The sequence below is a fragment of the Acipenser ruthenus genome, chromosome 37 (assembly GCF_902713425.1).
Source record: "Acipenser ruthenus chromosome 37, fAciRut3.2 maternal haplotype, whole genome shotgun sequence".
NCBI classification, from domain to species: Eukaryota; Metazoa; Chordata; class Actinopteri; order Acipenseriformes; family Acipenseridae; genus Acipenser; species Acipenser ruthenus.
Genome location: NC_081225.1, coordinates 5,151,481 through 5,169,739, shown reverse-complemented (window position 1 = coordinate 5,169,739; position 18,259 = coordinate 5,151,481). Strand labels below are relative to the sequence as shown.

At 40.4% G+C, this 18,259-nt stretch overlaps 1 protein-coding gene across 1 annotated transcript; it reads left to right on the top strand.

The window, feature by feature from the left end:
* Positions 1-482: 482 nt before the first annotated feature.
* LOC117966074 (myosin regulatory light chain 2, atrial isoform-like) lies at positions 483-9,239 on the top strand. The gene is made up of 7 exons (XM_034911483.2): positions 483-603; positions 1,648-1,758; positions 4,141-4,216; positions 5,543-5,647; positions 6,460-6,538; positions 7,417-7,465; positions 8,371-9,239. The coding sequence occupies exons 1-7, from the start codon at positions 601-603 to the stop codon at positions 8,473-8,475; spliced, it is 528 nt and encodes a 175-aa protein (XP_034767374.1). The 5' UTR covers positions 483-600; the 3' UTR covers positions 8,476-9,239.
* The last annotated feature ends 9,020 nt before the right edge of the window (positions 9,240-18,259 follow it).

Below are 18,259 nucleotides of genomic sequence, written 5' to 3'. Positions count from 1 at the left end.
CATTTTCCAAGCTGAGTAAATGTATCCTCTTTGTTAAAGTACACAAAAGTAACACAATGATTCCAGCACCTCTTACACAGATTTGCCTGAATACAATACGGTCTCAAAGTGATGGTTAGGTAAGATGTACAGAAATTAGTTTATTAGCTTTATGTCCGTTAGTTTTCTTTGAATACATTTACTCTACTTGCTGGTTTATTACACAGTAAATTGACATTAGTGCATTTAAAGTTACAAATTGATTTTCCAAGCTAGTTAACATCAGGGTTTCTATACCATTGTACCAGCTGTATATCCTCATAATGCTCCACCGGTGCCCTTACCAAGCTTAATTGCAGCAGAGGGAGCAGCTTTTCAAGCCTTACAGGGTGACATGCTGGCCAGCTGGAATGATAGCGACCCTCAGCCCTATCTCGTCAGGACCAAAAGAATCCTGGCAATCGTCTTATCTTGTTCAGAGGGGACAGTGCTGCACATTCCCATGTAGGGACTATGTTCCCACTGCTGTCCTATTATAGGACGCTGTAGATAAGGTGTGCTATATAACCTAGTCCGGAAGCGTGCCAAGCAAGGACTCGGACTTCACTTCACAGCACAGGCATGGTGAGTAAACAGCAGCTTTAAAATCTGCAGCTTCTTTTCCAAGGCAATACACTATAGTCTGCTTGTCTGCCTCTTCCAGCACTGAATATATTACTTGAACATTGTGAATGCGTGATTGTTATCAAGTCATTTTTTCCTTAAATTGTCTGCCTTAACATATTTTCTCCAACTGAAAAGATCTTAAAGGTGAAGTTTTATTTATGTCTGCAGTGCCGCTGTTTCCTGTATCACTGTGTAGTTGAACTTTTAATTCTCTCTGAAGATACAACACTATAGAGCAGCCCTTTACTCAGTGTTGGTCTGCTGAAATTGGAGTTCACCAATGCCGTGTGTCCCTTTAAGGAAACACTGAGCTCTGTTATTTGCATGTGCTAAGAGGAGTTCATACTGCACATGGACCAGCAAAAAGTATTGGAACTCTGTAATTGTGAACCAGCACAAAGAGCTCTGTTACTGTGTACAGTCTGAAATAGCCAGATGTCCAGTAAACTATATTTCTTAGAATGGACTGAAACAATCACTCAAAGCTCTATAATTCTAAAAGAGATGTGAATACCAAATAAATTACATGTATTGACAATTTAAAAACAGCAATCATTATATAAAGTATTTTATTGTGCTTAAAAATACATTACCTGTTGGATGTAGTTCCCTTTAATAAGTAAGTACGATAGCTTTAAATTGAATTCTTTTTTTATTGTCTGCATTCATTTCAAGTGGTTCTTATTGCAATTACTTAAATATGCTCTTCAGTTCTTGTTGCCTGCTATAAAAATATGTAGGTTGACTAGATCAGCCAAAGTGTCAGTGCCATTTGGTCATCAAATAGAGAGAAAATAATAAAAAAAAAAAAAAAAAAAAAAAAAAGAGATACAGTATTGATTCATTACAAGATTAACCTTTCAGAATGATTTAACCTCATTAAGGAGGTAAGAGGACTGCAGAAAAAGAAAATGCAATTTACAGCACCTTACTCTTTGAACTGGTGACTGCTGTTCAATATTGGATATTGGCCAAAGAGAATATCCTTTTTTTTATGAACAGGCCAGCAGGAAAGCAGCAACAAAGAGCAAGGCAGCAGCCAAGCGCACACAGCGCGGCTCCTCCAATGTCTTCTCCATGTTCGAGCAGTCCCAGATCCAGGAGTTCAAGGAGGTACAGTACAGCCGTCAACACAACAGCTCTTTGTCAGGTTCACAAGACCTGTTGTGTTCAAATGTGTAGTTCTACCACTCTTTTGTTTGTTTGCTTGTTTTAGTAAAAGCATGTTTTACCTAATAAAATGAAGAAAATCTTTTTTAAAAGACTACAGTAAATCCTGTCCTATTTTTGAGTGTGCGACCAATTGGTCTCTGGGACTTCAATCTACGTACCTATTTGAGAAGTGAACATAAGCCAAAACAGACTTTCTTTTGTTTTAATATACAATCACCTTATATGGTCGGCACATCATTGTGGTTAAGCATTGTAGTGCACAGATGTTTATACATACATATATATATATATATATATATATATATATATATATATATATATATATATATATATATTACACAGTTGTCAAAAGTTTACATATCCTAATGGAAATTTATCACTTGTAGAAATTTCTCAAACAACTAATTATAGGAAAAATCTTGTATAAAAGTTTTGCTTTTGTGGATGAGGAAAAAAAGTTACAAGAAATAGGTGTCTACAATTATTTATTTCAGCAATTTGTTTGCAAAACTCCAAAAATGCTAATTCAAAAGTATACATACCCTGACAAAGAAAATGAAATTAATAGCTAGTTGAGGCACCTTTAGCAATAATAACCCTTTTAAACAATATCCTATCCTAATTAGGGTAATTAGGATAGAATATTAGGATACAACTTCCCAGTAATGTTGTTGAAGCTGACACCCTGGGATCCTTCAAGAAGCTGCTTGATGAGATTCTGGGATCAATAAGCTACTAACAACCAAACGAGCAAGAAGGGCTGAATGGCCTCCTCTCGTTTGTAAACTTTCTTATGTTCTTATTTGTTAATGAGCTTTTGGCATGATTCTTCTTTAACCATTCTGAAGTAGATTTTGATGTGTGCTTTGAATCGTTGTTGTGTTGGAAGATCCAGTTGCACTTTAAACCAAGTTTTGTAGCGGAGGGTTTCAGATGATTGGCCAGTATCTTTTGGTATGCTATGGAATCCATTCTACCATGTACTGTAACAACATTTCCTGTGCTATTAGAGATAGAAACAGCCCCATAGAAGTATATTACCACCTCCGTGCTTGACAGTAGGTATGGTGTTCTTTTCTTTGTATGCCTCACCAGACTTTCTCCAAACAAAGCAACTATCAGCATGACCAAATAGCTCGATTTTTGTTTTATCACTCCACAAAACCTCTGACCAGAACACATATCCATCATTCAAATGACATTTTCCTAAGAGTGGCTTTTTCCCTGGCCTGCGACCATTGAGACCTTCACCATGCAATACTCAACGTATGCCTATGAAAACCCCAGACCCACTTGCAGCCATTTCACTTTGAATATCTTTGGCAGTCAATCTCGGATTGTTATTAACCTTCCTCACAATTCTTCTACTTGTTCTTGGTGAAAGAACCTTCTTTCTTCCAGATCAAGGGAGTGTTGTGACAGTACCATGAGTCTGTACTTCTTGATAATAGAAACAATAGTTGAAACTGGGATACTCAAATGTTTGGAAATCTTCTTGTATCCTTCTCCAGCTTTATGACAATAAATCAGATAGCTCTTTACTTTTTCCCATATTGACTTATTGGTAATGACAGCAATCATCCTATGCCTAACCCTTTTATACTCTCTAAGAATGTTCACCTACAATTCAGCATTTTCTAGACTTTTCTAGAATTAGGTTCTACATTATCATATTGAAATTTCTAGCACCTTGTAGACGATACTATCATAGCATCAAAGGGTATGAATACTTTTGAATTGGCATTTTTGGAGTTTTGCAAAAAAAATTGTTTAAATAAATAACTGTAGACATCTATTTCTTGTATCTTTTTTCCTCATCCACAAGCAACATTTTTGCTACAAAAGATTGCCGGATGCGCCCTATAGTCTGGATGTCGCCGGTTCGAGTCCAGGCTATTCCTTTGCTGACCGAGGACGGAAGTTCCCAGGAGGTGGTGCACAATTGGCTGAGCGCCACCCGGGGGGAGGGAGGGTTAGGTCGGCTAACCGCGCACCAGTGACCCCTGTGGTCAGGCCGTGTGCCTGCGGGCTTGCCTGTAAGCTGCCCAGGGCTGTGTTGTCCTCTGACGCTGTACCTCTGGGTGGCTGCACGGTGAGTCTGTAGTGTGTAAAAAAGTGGCCGGCTAACGGCACACAGTTTGGAGGACAGCGTGTGTTCGTCTTCGCCCCTCCCGAGTCAGCGCAGGGGTGGTAGCGGTGAGCTGAGCTAAACAAAAATAATTGGACACTACTAAATTGGGGACAAAATAACAAAAACCTAATTGGCAACTTTAAAAAATATATACTGTATCTATTCTATTCTTATTCTTATTCTGTTTCCAGGCCTTCAGCTGCATCGATCAGGATCGAGATGGAATCATTAAAAAAGCTGACTTGAAAGAGACATATGCACAGCTGGGTACTTTATTATTATTATTATTATTATTATTATTATTATTATTATTATTATTATTGTAGTGTTCCATCGTTGGGGATAGGCATGATAGAATTAAGAACAACTCCCACTTTCTCGGCCGAAGTTAAGGTATTGTGCAGCAGTGTTGGGGTATGTTGAGCAGTGTTGGGGTATTGTTGAGCAGTGTTAGAGTATTGTTGAGCAGTGTTGGTGTACTGTGCAGCAGTGTTGGGGTATTGTTGAGCAGTGTTAGAATATTGTTGAGCAGTGTTGGGGTATTGTTGAGCAGTGTTGGGGTATTGTTGAGCAGTGTTAGAGTATTGTTGAGCAGTGTTGGGGTACTGTGCAGCAGTGTTAGGGTATTGTTGAGCAGTGTTAGGGTATTGTTGAGCAATGTTGGGGTATTGTTGAGCAGTGTTAGGATATTGTTGAGCAGTGTTGGGGTATTGTTGAGCAATGTTGGGGTATTGTTGAGCAGTGTTAGGATATTGTTGAGCAGTGTTGGGGTATTGTTGAGCAGTGTTGGGGTATTGTGCAGCAGTGTTAGGGTATTGTTGAGCAGTGTTGGGGTATTGTTGAGCAGTGTTGGGGTATTGTTGAGCAGTGTTAGGGTATTGTGCAGCAGTGTTGGGATATTGTTGAGCAGTGTTGAGGTATTGTTGAGCAGTGTTAGGGTATTGTTAAGCAGTGTTAGGGTATTGTTGAGCAGTGTTAGGGTATTGTGCAACAGTGTTAGGATATTGTTGAGCAGTGTTGGGGTATTGTTGAGCAGTGTTAGGGTATTGTGCAGCAGTGTTAGGATATTGTTGAGCAGTGTTGGGGTATTGTTGAGCAGTGTTGGGGTATTGTTGAGCAGTGTTAGGATATTGTTGAGCAGTGTAAGGGTATTTTGCAGCAGTGTTAGGGTATTGTGCAGCAGTATTGTTCAGCAGTCTGTATTTTAGAGACCCCAGTGCTGAGCTCGGTATTAAAATTGTAGCTAACAAAATACTTCCCTTTCATACAATTCTATTGACTATGAAGTTCTCAGATGTCACTAAAATAGATTTATTTTCTGGTTTACTTCCAGATATCATGTTTTTAAATGAAAATACATGTTTGCTAAAACAGATTTCATTCAAAATTTCACATCTGAGATGAATGAATGAATGAATTTGCAAATATAGTAGCCCAGAGCCTACATACTATATTTGATATTTAAAACTAATGTTCCAGTTAGCACTCTGAACTGCTGGATTTAGAATCTGAGTGCTTGAGGTTGACTCTGTCCTGTGCACCAGCATGAAGCCAGTATATCCAAGACAGTGAGCCAGTGTGTTTGTGCTTTAGGGAAACTCAACGTGAATGATGATGAACTGGAGGAGATGCTGAAGGAGGGGAAAGGTCCCATCAACTTCACTGTCTTTCTAACGCTCTTCGGGGAAAAGCTTAACGGTATGTAACAGGAAATTCTAATTTTTTGTGTTTCGGTGACAGTTATGATTTATTTCCTAAGCATATAATATATTTTGAATGCCTGATGCATTCTGTTGACACCAACAGGGCCCCACCTGAGCTTGGTAATTATGATTTCCATTACATGAGAGTAGATGTTAAAACTTCATGCTGATTTGAACTCGGCTCTCACCAAGATAAGCACCAACTAAGATGTAGCTTTATAGTAAACTAATGTGATCCATCTGCATCTCCATCCATTTGCGTTTCTGATGATGTAGATATCCTTCTGCCTGGTGTTGATGGCTGAAGTGTAATGATGCTGCACATGAGAAGTGCCACCATCAAACTAATAGTGTTGTGGATCAATAGATGAGCGAAAAAAAGACTGAGCAAAATCACCCATGTGGCCTAAAAAGGACTCACAAGGATGTCTTTTCTCTAAGTACATCTGGTCCGCCAGAATGTAACCACTAACCAGTACCCCTGCAATGCACAGGGTGGCAGGTTAATGTAGCTACATCATAAAAGAAATATCTCATAGAAGAACTGAAACAGAAAACAGTATACAAAGTGACTGTAAATGGTAAGAAGAACTCTGAGAATACTGAGATACTTATTCCTTTAGCTACAGGAGTCATACTGTACTACTGTCTTATGTGCTTATGTTCTTATGTACTGTCTTGAGGTGTCCTGATTGGGAAAGTCATATTTACACTTTTACACTAATAATCTGGATGTCTGAACTTGATTTTACAAAGGCACTCTGCACCCGTATTGGTTTGCAAATGGCTGTGTTTGTTTCTTTGCAGGCACTGATCCGGAAGACATTATCCTGAATGCATTCAAACTCTTTGACCCCAATGGCACTGGAGCAGTAAACAAGGACGAGTGAGTACAGAGAGACTCGAGAGGAGAGAGGGGCTTGCACTGAACTTTTATTAACTGACTTACAAAATGATTCTCGTGATATTAAATACAATACCAGTCTGGGGGTAAAATGCTATGTATTCTGCATTGGTAGTAAATTAATCATATTGGGGTACCACTCCACTTATGGGATGTCTTACCTATGGAAATCCTTTGCATTTATTTGAAGAGGGGACAATTACCTAGAAAGAGAATGGAAAGATGGGGCTTGATTGATATTTTGACATGGTACAGATAAAGGTAACCCAAGACATGACATCAAATTTAACACAGAGATAAAGATGAAAGGGCATACATGGAAGCTGAGTAAAAGTACATTTAGAACGGAAAGTGGCAAGCACTTTTTCACACAGTTATAAATGCATGGAATACCTTACCACCACATAGGGTCTAAAACACTGGGAACATGTAAAAGACATCTAGAATCTGTCGTATTAAATTATATACCCATAGTCAGGGTGAATGGTGTGCGAGGAAGGCATGAGCCTTGATGGGCTGAATGGCCTCTTATTCCCCAAATGTTTATATGTTCTAATCTATACAAGGATACCTATATATATATATTTATTAGGGTAAAGGGGTTTGGTAATATTTTTCAACTGCTTTTGGAAGGTTGTATAAACAAGTTAGCAATAACACAGAGGGGCACTGCTGAGGCACATTCTGCTTTTCCTGGTTGGAATGAAATGATATCCAAACCACTGGTTATACTCTTTTTTTTTAACCATATTAATTAGGAATGTCAGCTGCAAATTATGATTCAAGAAAAATAATGTATGTGGTCTCTACCATGGGAGTGTCTGTGGATGTTTACCTAAGGAAGTGTTTGTGGTTTGCAGGTTCAAGAGGCTGCTGATGACCCAGGCTGACAAATTCACTGCAGAGGAGGTGGGCATCTGAAAATAAGAACTGAGAATCAACTGCAAATTGTACTGGGGCTGGGTATCACCTTTCATCTCATGTATTGGAGCTGGGTTTCAATTGCTTTCATCTCCTGTATTGGAGCTGGGTTTCACCTTTCATCTCATGTATTGGAGCTGGGTTTCACCTTTCATCTCCTGTATTGGAGCTGGGTTTCACCTTTCATCTCATGTATTGGAGCTGGGTTTCACCTGCTTTCCTCTCCTGTATTGGAGCTGGGTTTCAATTGCTTTCATCTCCTGTATTGGAGCTGTGTTTCAATTGCTTTCATCTCTTGTATTGGAGCTGGGTTTCACCTGCTTTCATCTCCTGTATTGGAGCTGGGTTGCACCTGCTTTCATCTCCTGTATTGGGGCTGGGTTTCACCTGCTTTCATCTCCTGTATTGGAGCTGGGTTTCACCTGCTTTCATCTCCTGTATTGGGGCTGGGTTTCACCTGCTTTCATCTCATGTATTGGGGCTGGGTTTCACCTTTCATCTCCTGTATTGGGGCTGTGTTTCACCTTTCATCTCCTGTGTTGGGGCTGGGTTTCCTCCATCCAGACCCTGAAGTAGTTCATTGTCTCGTTTTAACTGTTAAACCAGGAGGGAATGGCCCTCCAGGACTTTGAATGGACACTCCTGGTCTTGAAAGTAGCCATCACAGTCAGGGTGCAGTATTGTTGGGTGGACTCGTTCTGCAAAGATGCATTTGTTCAGCCTTCCAGAGCAAGAACGAGAATACCAGCAGAAGAGGCCCTCCACCAGGGCGATGCCAAATCCACAGAGGCAGAAATAATAAAGTAGCAAAGCAGTGTATCTGTAACAAGGAACCCTAATCGAATCTGTATGGTTTATCACCCAGGTAAAACATTTTATTTTCAACCCTATAGGTGGAGCAGGCATTTTCGGTCGCACCCATCGACGTGGCAGGAAACATCGATTATAAATCCCTTTGTTACATCATCACTCACGGGGATGAGAAGGAGGAGTCTTGATGGGACACACCCCAAAACAGACCACACCTGGAAGGTGGGAGAGCCAAGGAACCCGAACTGTGCTGGAGGATTCAATCCTACTGTCTGGCGAACTGTCACCACTGACGCCTCAGAATGGTTGTAGCTAACAAAATAATTCCATAAACATTATTTTTTTTCTGCACTTCATTCTTCACTATAAACATCTCAAACGTGCAGTATTGAAAGAAACACGTTATTGCACACACATATTTTCATTTTAAAACACAATATCTGGTGCTACACTTAACTTCTCAGTTGTTTGTCCTTATTTGCAGGAAGTCTGCTACTGAATTTCCTAGGACCTAGGCCATTTCAGCAGTGTCTTCAAAGTATGTTGCTGCACAGCAAGACAGTTATAAATGACAGGAAACAAAGTGTTAAAAAGGTTGGGGAAAATCTCACTCTCTCTCTAGGTGAAATGACCAAGGATGTGCAACACTAGCGGAACGCAAGGCTTGCAAAAATAGATGTATTTAATTGAGAATAGTAGCAGCATGTGTTTCTTTCAAAACTGTACAACTGCACTGCAAAACTGTCTAAACAGTGACAGGTACGTTTATGGAATTGTTTTGTTAAACAGCGTCCAGAGTGTTCAGTACAGAATAAATACCCTAGGATGGGTCATAATATTGTGCTACTATTATATTAGTTTTTTTTTTCTTATAGTGTTATTGCCATTCCATGTTAGTGTTTTCCATCAAAATGCTGTCCCATTTCTCTCAAAATAAAGGAGTGTATTCTGAGATTGCGTTAAAATGTGTGAGGATGGTGTGGGTGTTAAACATAAGAACATAAGAAAGTTTACAAACGAGAGGAGGCCATTCAGCCCATCTTGCTCGTTTGGTTGTTAGTAGCTTATTGATCCCAGAATCTCATCAAGCAGCTTCTTGAAGGATCCCAGGGTGTCAGCTTCAACAACATTATTGGGGAGTTGGTCCCAGACCCCCTCAATTCTCTGTGTAAAAAAGTGCCTCCTATTTTCTGTTCTGAATGCCCCTTTATCTAATCTCCATTTGTGACCCCTGGTCCTTGTTTTTTTTTTTCCGGTCAAAAAAGTCCATTGGGTCAACATTGACTATACTTTTTAGGATTCTGAATACTTGAATCAGATCACCGCGTAGTCTTCTTTGTTCAAGACTGAATAGATTCAATTATTTTAGCCTGTCTGCATATGACATGCCATTTCTGAGTCAACATAAACTCCTAGGTCTTTTTCATAGATTCCTTCTTCAATTTCAGTATCTTCCATATGATGTTTATAATGCGCAGTACTTTACACTTTTCTCTATTAAATGTCATTTGCCATGTGTCTGCCCAGTTCTGAATGCTGTCTAGATCATTTTGAATGACCTTTGCTGCTGCAACAGTGTTTGCCACTCCTCCTATTTTTGTGTCGTCTGCAAATTTAACAAGTTTGCTTACTATACCAGAATCTAAATTATTAATGTAGATTAGGAATAGCAGAGGACCTAATAATGATCCCTGTGGTACACCACTGGTTACCTTGCTCCATTTTGAGGTTTCTCCTCTAATCAGTACTTTCTGTTTTCTACATGTTAACCACTCCCTAATCCATGTGCATGCATTTCCTTGAATCCCTACTACGTTCAGTTTGAGAATTCATCTTTTATGCGGGACTTTGTCAAAAGCTTTCTTGAAATCTAAATAAACCATGTTGTATGCTTTGCAATTATCCATTGGCAATGTTGCATCCTCAAAAAAGTCAAGCAGGTTAGTTAGACACGATCTCCCTTTCCTAAAACCACGCTGACTGTCTCCCAGGATATTGTTACCATATAGGTAATTTTCCATTTTGGATCTTAGTATAGTTTACGTAAGTTTACATATAATAGAAGTCAGGTTTATTGGTCTGTAGTTACCTGGTTCAGTTTTGTCTCCCTTTTTGTGGATCGGTATTACGTTTGCAATTTTCCAGTCTGTCGGTACAACCCCTGTGTCAAGAGACTGTTGCATGATCTTGGTTAGCGGTTTGTAAATAACTTCTTACATTTCTTTGAGTACTATTGGGAGGATCTCATCCGGCCCAGGGGATTTGTTTATTTTAAGAGCTCCTAGTCCCTTTAACACTTCTGCCTCTGTTATGCTAAACTATTTAAAACTGGATAAGAACAGGTCAACATGTGTCCTCCTTTGTAAAAACCTGTGAAAAGTAATCATTTAATATATTTGCTATTTTTTTTCTTCATCTATGATTTTGCCATTTGTGTCTCTTAGACACAAAATCACTTCAAATGAGACCATGTTGTGCTCTGACCTCTGTTTTAGTTATTCTGTCTTCATTATTTGAACAGACTAAATCAGGGCATGCCTCCCCTCTAGTCGGTGCCTTGACAAATTGCGTTAGGAAGCAGTCATTTGTCTTTTCCACCATTTCAATTTCGTCTGTCGTGCTCCCCACCAGGTTTTCCCATTTTATATGGGGGAAGTTGAAATCCCCCATTAATGGCTTCTCCTTTTCTACATGCATTTCGAATGTCATTGTATAACAGATTATTTTGCTCAGCGTCTGAATTTGGCGGTCTATAGCATGCTCCTATTATTATGCCCTTTGAATTTTTGTCCATTATTCTGACCCATATTGATTTGGCGTTGTTTTCTTTGTCCAGATTTAACACCTGGGCTTCAAGGCTATTTCTTATGTATAGCGCTACCCCTCCGCCTCTTCTGTCCTGCCTGTCTTTCCTATACAGTGTGTCTTGTAACAATTGTAAGTCGCCCTGGATAACAGCGTCTGCTAAGAAATTAGTAATAATAATAATAATAATAATAATAATAATAATAATAATAATAATAATAATAATAATACCCACTAATATTATATTCGTCTCCATTACTCTCAGACAACCAAGTTTCTGTAACACCTACCATATCGTAGTTACTTGTTAGTGCAGTAGCTTCAAGTTCTAACATTCTGTTTCTGAGACTTCCAGCATTAAGATAAATACATTTAATAGCTGTCTTACCTGAGTTGTTGCCTTTGTTTTGATGTGGTCTCCCTTCTGTTTTTTTGTTTCCCTTCCTTTCTAGTTTAAATGCTTCTGGACCTCCTCAAGGGGGTGCGGGGGGGGGGGGGGGAGGGGGGATGGGATGCAATGGTATTTAGGAATGAACTTTTATTTTGAACAAACATCTCACGAATTAAAAGTATACACAGAGAGGGGTCCCCGAGTGGCTCATCCAGTGAAAGCACTGCCGCTGGGAGTGCAGGATGAGTCACACAGCTCGGACGGTACCAGGTTGCGTCCAGGCTGTGCAAAGAGACCGAACTTTGCTGGGAAACCGGCAGGGATTGCTTCTCCTCATCGCTCAAAAATGAACCCTACTGGACAGACAGCGAGCACATTCAGAGTGGATAAAAAGCAGGGCTGATCTCTGTTCACCAGGATCGGTAGCCCGCCCACCTCTGCTCTGGATTGCTCGGTGTAAAAGCGATTCTGGCTTTAGGCTTATAAGATCAGAGGACGCTCACACACCCTCAGAACGTCTGTGCTGTATAGTGACTCGCTGCGGTGAGCAGAAAAAAATATAACTGGACATTCCAAACTGGAATTTTTACAAAAAAAATAAAAATAAAGTAAGTATACGCAGAGTATAACCACAACTTAACATTGTGTGCAATGCAAGCGTCTTTTCCGTTGTGACCATGTTTCTTTTGTCAAAAAGTGATTTTGTTAGCTACAAAAATATTTAACACAGTTCATATGAAAATAATATTAATTGAACACAATATTTGTGTAATTGCAATAAGAACCACTTTGCATGAATGGAAACATCAGAAAAGGTCAGAGACAGTAAAAATGATAAAAGTATGTAACGCCATTTGTGCCAAAACTATCATCAATTAATTCGGCAATTCATCAATTAGTCAATTAATTCATCAATTTGCACATAAATTCATAGATAAATTTGTCAATTTGTCCATCAATTCATAAATGAATTAATCAATACATGCAGCAATTAATAAATTAATGTCAATTATTCCATATGAAAGGCTTGACAGGCTTCTGGGTGAATTGATTGCTCTGCGATTGACCTGTGAATTAATGAACTGAAAGATGAATTGCCAACTGTCAATCTCGCACTGTGCCAAAAAGGCGTAACTATTTCTAGCCAAAAGAAGCAGGTACTCAACCAATGAGAATCCAGTCTCAAGCAAAACTGCTTCAGCCAATAACCTTGCAGCTTACTAGAAAAGGCATTTCAATCACCTAAGCCACTAGCAAAAGAAAAAAAACATCTATGAATAGATCTTGATGGATTTCCAAATGATTATTATTATTATTGGAAGTAGTAGTAGTACTAATATTATTTATATTCATACAGAAGAAGTCTTTATCCAAAGTGACTTACAGTTTTACTTTGCAGTAAGTGACAAATATAATAAAGCAAATATGGTACAATACATAAATAAAAAAGCAAAATTCTAATAATAAGAAGTTTGCAGAATGCATCAGTCCAGCAGGTTGGCAGGAATAGCTGGTGATGCCGTGCTGGATCCAGACTGCTGTAAATCAGTGTGCAGAGTGAGATCAGAGGGGTAGATCTGTGTGAAGAGTGAGAGCAGAGGGGTAGATCACCGCTCGCATCCAGTTCAAGACTCTTGTACTAGCCAACAGATGCCTTGACCAGACTGTACCCAGCTACCTCCAGACTCTCATCTCTCCCTACACCCCCACTCGACCTCTCCAAATCCTCTTGCACTAGAAGACTGACTGTACCTCCTCTACGCTCCCCTGCCTCCAGAGCCCGCTCCTTCTCCACCCTTGCTCCGCAGTGGTGGAATGACCTTCCTACAGATGTCAGGACTGCCCAGTCCCTGACCACCTTCCGGCGCCGCCTCAAGACTCACCTCTTCAGACAGCACCTGTAGAACTCCTCTTTTTTCCCTCTGGACACTTATCACTCTTCCTTAAATGCGCTTTACTTGCTCTTATCTGCTCCTGATTTTACTGCATTTAATCCTGTACTTTAGAGTACTGTAATCTGTCACAAGTGTTATTTGATCTGTAGTATTTTGTGTTTAATTATATCCTGATGTAACTATCACTGACACTGTTATCTGCTCCGTTATTGAATCGTATTTTGTCATATACTTGTACTTGCTAGAACCAAAGTCATTGTATTTTTATCTTGCTCTTAATTGTATTATTACTTGTACTGTGATTCTTGAAATGTATTTTTGTTTACGACTGTAAATCGCCCTAGATAAGGCCGTCTGCTAAGAAATAAATAATAATAATAATAATAGATCAGTGTGTAGAGTGAGATCAGAGGGGTAGATCGGTGTGTAGAGTGAGATCAAAGGGGTAGATCAGTGTGTAGAGTGAGATCAAAGGGGTAGATCAGTGTGATCAGTGAGATCAGTGAGATCAGAGGGGTAGATCAGTGTGTAGAGTGAGATCAAAGGGGTAGATCAGTGTGATCAGTGAGATCAGAGGGGTAGATCAGTGTGTAGAGTGAGATCAGTGAGATCAGTGAGATCAGAAGGGTAGATCAGTGTGTAGAGTGAAATCAGAAGGGTAGATCAGTGTGTAGAGTGAGATCAGAGGGGTAGATCAGTGTGTAGAGTGAGATCAGAGGGGTAGATCAGTGTGTAGAGGGAGATCAGAGGGGTAGATCAGTGTGTAGAGTGAGATCAGAAGGGTAGATCAGTGTGTAGAGTGAGATCAGAGGGGTAGATCAGTGTGTAGAGGGAGATCAGAGGGGTAGATCAGTGTGTAGAGTGAGATCAGAAGGGTAGATCAGTGTGTAGAGTGAGATCAGAGGGGTAGATCAGTGTGTAGAGTGAGATCAGAGCGTTAGATGAGTGTGTAGAGTGAGATCAGAGGGGTAGATCAGTGGGATCTACAAGTATGTTTTTGTGCTCTGTGTATTTTACAATCTGACATACCATTCCGGCCTTTAAATCACAGACACAAAAACTACTAGTGGACCTCAATGGAACTGCCTCCGGGTATCGCGTTGCATAATCTACCACTACTAATATATGCGTATACCAGGAGTCAGAAGGTAGCAAAGGGCCCACTATGTCCATTGTAATGCGTTCAAAAGGAGTGGAAATAAATCGTCAGTGGAACCAAAGGGGTGGGGCGCACTCGACCCGGCGCTACTCACTGGCAGTCTGGGCATGTGGCTACATATTTCGACACATCAGTATGAAGACCTACCCAATAGAATCGAACTAATATCCGTTCCCTTGTCTTGTCAGCTCCGAGGTGCCCCACAAAAGGGATATCATGCGCCAGCCTCATGACCTTGGTCCGACAAGACAGGGGGAACCAATAACGGTGTTACAGGCTGTCCTGTGCCCGCGGCTAGATTCACCCTATACAGTAATTGCCGCTTGATACTGAATTGTATCGCCCCATCGCCATCAACATCTTTGCCTTCAATAGACCAGACCTGCCCCCAAGCGTGCACTAGTGACGGGTCATTATGTTGGCCCCACGCTATGTCCGTGCTTGAGTGCCACATGTCCGGTATATTGAGAGGGGCTGGAGTAGCATCTGCCCTAGATGGCCCAGTAACCTCGCCCTCTCAATCACACTGCATTATGACTCCGTTTGACTGGCATTTGTTACCATCCAAGCGCTCTCCCACCAGACCCCATCCTTGTCTCAGTGATGCTCCCTCCCATTTTGTGGTCCTTCTCTCTTTATTTGTTTTTCTAGGACGGAAAATAGGAGAAAACATTTCAGCTTGAAAAGGAAACACATCACCAATTCATTCCATTTTCTTTTTTTCTGCCACGTTTACGTGTGTCGCTGAGACTGCCATTATTTACATTAATTCTTTGAATTTTGGCCAGTCTTGGCCCAGAATAACTGGGTGTGGCAACCTTTCCGCCACCCCTACTACCAGGTGACGTTTTATCGGTCCTACCGATAAATATACTTTTAGTGTGGGGTATGCCGCCGTGTCTCCATGGATACAGGAGATGGCCACCGGACCTCGTGGCCGCCACAAAACACCGCCCAAGAGAGCTGTTCTAATCAAGGTTTGCTCACATCCTGTGTCCACATCACTCATACAAGGCCCCTCCTGACTATTTTCCCCTCGCTTACCTATTTCAGGTGCCCAATTACACGCTGCCACGTCACACTCCATTGCCGTGGGGCATGATCTGGCCAGGTGTCTGGTTGGTTGCACCTAAAACAGATGGGGGGGTGTGGCAATGCGCCCCACCCCTGTGTGCATTTGTGTGTTATGTGTTGTATGTTGCGTGTGGTGTGTTAATTTTGGTGTATAGATATTGCTGCACGGGATATAAATGGGTGTGTGCAGCACGAGTTATTTAAAATAACATAGGTTAAATAGGTCTGCAGCACCTCTACCCCAGGTGGGGGCCTACCTTGGTCTTCATGGAGGGGAGACAAGGGGGCCCATCGGGGTCGGCGGTCTCGATCCCGGGGCTGAGGTTGGTGGAGGTGGAGAAGAGAGAGGAGGTGGTGCTCGGCTGCTCCGAAGGGCGAGAACCGGGAGTCCTCAAAATCCTCGGCCAGCTTCACGTTTTAGTCTCTAAGCACAAAACACATTTAAAAAACTCTCACTGCTTGACTTGACTAGCAGGCAACTGAAATATGACACCACCTGTCTCCTCACACACCAGCACTCGAGCAAGCAAGCAGGCTGTGACGTAGTAGCTTGCTCACACACACACGCCGACATCCAAGCACACAGCCTCAACTGAGGTGATGCAGACAATCGTAGAATATATCACATTAAGCTTATTAATGGTATATAGATTAAGGATATGGCAAGTTTTCTTTTAAAGAAATTCTTCATACAACAATATGAGGTAAATTACTTATAGTTACTTCATCAAGTTTCACTAAAAGTTATTTCACACGCAAAGTGTGCAAACTATTTTTTTTTTTTTTAAACTTTTTATTTATTACAAGAAAAAGGTATACATATATATATATAAAAAAAACATACTGTAATACACATTAACCTCTCACTTGTTTTTTGGTTATAAAGAGGGCAGAACTATACAATATACAATGTCAATTCATTGCTCATATGTTGGAGGCTCTTGAGCAAGCCATTTTCTTCTGATGGCTTTTTTACTGGCCACTGGAAGAACACCCAGGATGGATCTTATTCTGCTCTCAAATACCTCGCTGGGAAAACTTCCCAAATACATTGACAAAAAATCAAATGGTATATCAGAATGTGTTAATTTTTAAAAAGCTACTTAAGAAGTGCCAAAACTGCTGCATCTTTGGGCAGGACCAAAAAATATGTGTATGGGTCTCTACTTGTTCTCCACAAAGTCTCCAACACTGTGATGTTCTGTGTTTTTGTAGTGCTTGTATTTTGGGACTAATAAAAACAAGTTATGTTTTTCCAGCCAAATTCTCTCCAAATTTGTGAATTAGTGGAGCTCTGTTGAAATTGACATATTCCTTCCCATTGTTCAACAGATATTACCCACTCAGCTTTTATATATATTGTTGATTCTTGTTTATTGTCTCGAATGCTGTTGTACAATTTAGATACAATTTTCTTCTGATTGCTTTATTGATAGGCAGTAATGAATATATCAAGAATGTCATTAGTATTAGACCCTGTTTTTCTAGATTTTATATGTTTGCCTAAATAGTGTTGTATTTAGAGGTATCTAAAAAAATCATTTTTTTCCAAATTAAACTTCCGTGTCAGCTCTTCAAAGCTCTCCATCTGACCCTGCCGCATCATTGTGCATATCGCAGCAGTGTGGCGTAGTGGTTAGGGCTCTAGACTCTTGACTGGAGGGTCGTGGGTTCAATCCCTGGTAGGGGACACTGCTGCTGTACCCTTGAGCAAGGTACTTTACCTAGATTGCTCCAGTAAAAACCCAACTATATAAATGGGTAATTGTATGTAAAAATAATGTGATATCTTGTAACAATTGTAAGTCGCCCTGGATAAGGGTGTCAGCTAAGAAATGAAATTTATTTTTATTTATTTTATTTTGTTTGTATGTGATTCATTATATGTAGTGTACGCCTAATGTTATCCTGTGTTTGCCTATTTAAAATAAAACCTGTTTGATCTAGATGTATTAGTTGAGGTAAAATATGCTCTAATCACTTGGCTATAATTGAAGCATAGATCTTGTAGTCCACACAGAGGACAGAAACTGGACTAAAAGATCTGCATTTAGTCTGGTCCTTTCCTTCCTTTGGAATTACAGAAATAATAGCTTCCCTCCAAGAAGGTGGGAGTCCTCCCCCTTCCCGTAACCAGTTGCACGTGGACAGCAGCCATCAGCCCCTGGGGATTTATGAGATTTAAGATTCGATATAGCTTTATTAATTTCCTCAATAGTTATTGCTCTTGTCAAATCTGTGTTTTGTTCCATATTCAAATTAGGCAGTGTAGCTGGGCGGTAGTAAGCCCTGCTGATTAAATGTATTTATTTATTTTTAGAACTGGGTTTCCCCCTCCGCCCGTGTTATTTTGTGTTTGTTTATGTATTTATTATTTAGATTTGTCGGCGAAGCCCCGTATGTTTTGTTTATAAATATGACAGAGTAGCCGATTTGTTTTGTGTAGCGTGGATGGGTAGCCCCATCCACAGTAATTAATAAACTTGTGCAGATTGTGGCCGAGGGGTAATAGAATAATTACTAACCAGTTAAACCCCTCGGCCACGATATAAAAGCCTGCAGCTCGCTGCACTCTGTGTGGAGTGTTCAAGAGGAGGAACGAGAGCGACGAGAGACAAAACAAAACAAAACAAAACAAAACAAAACAA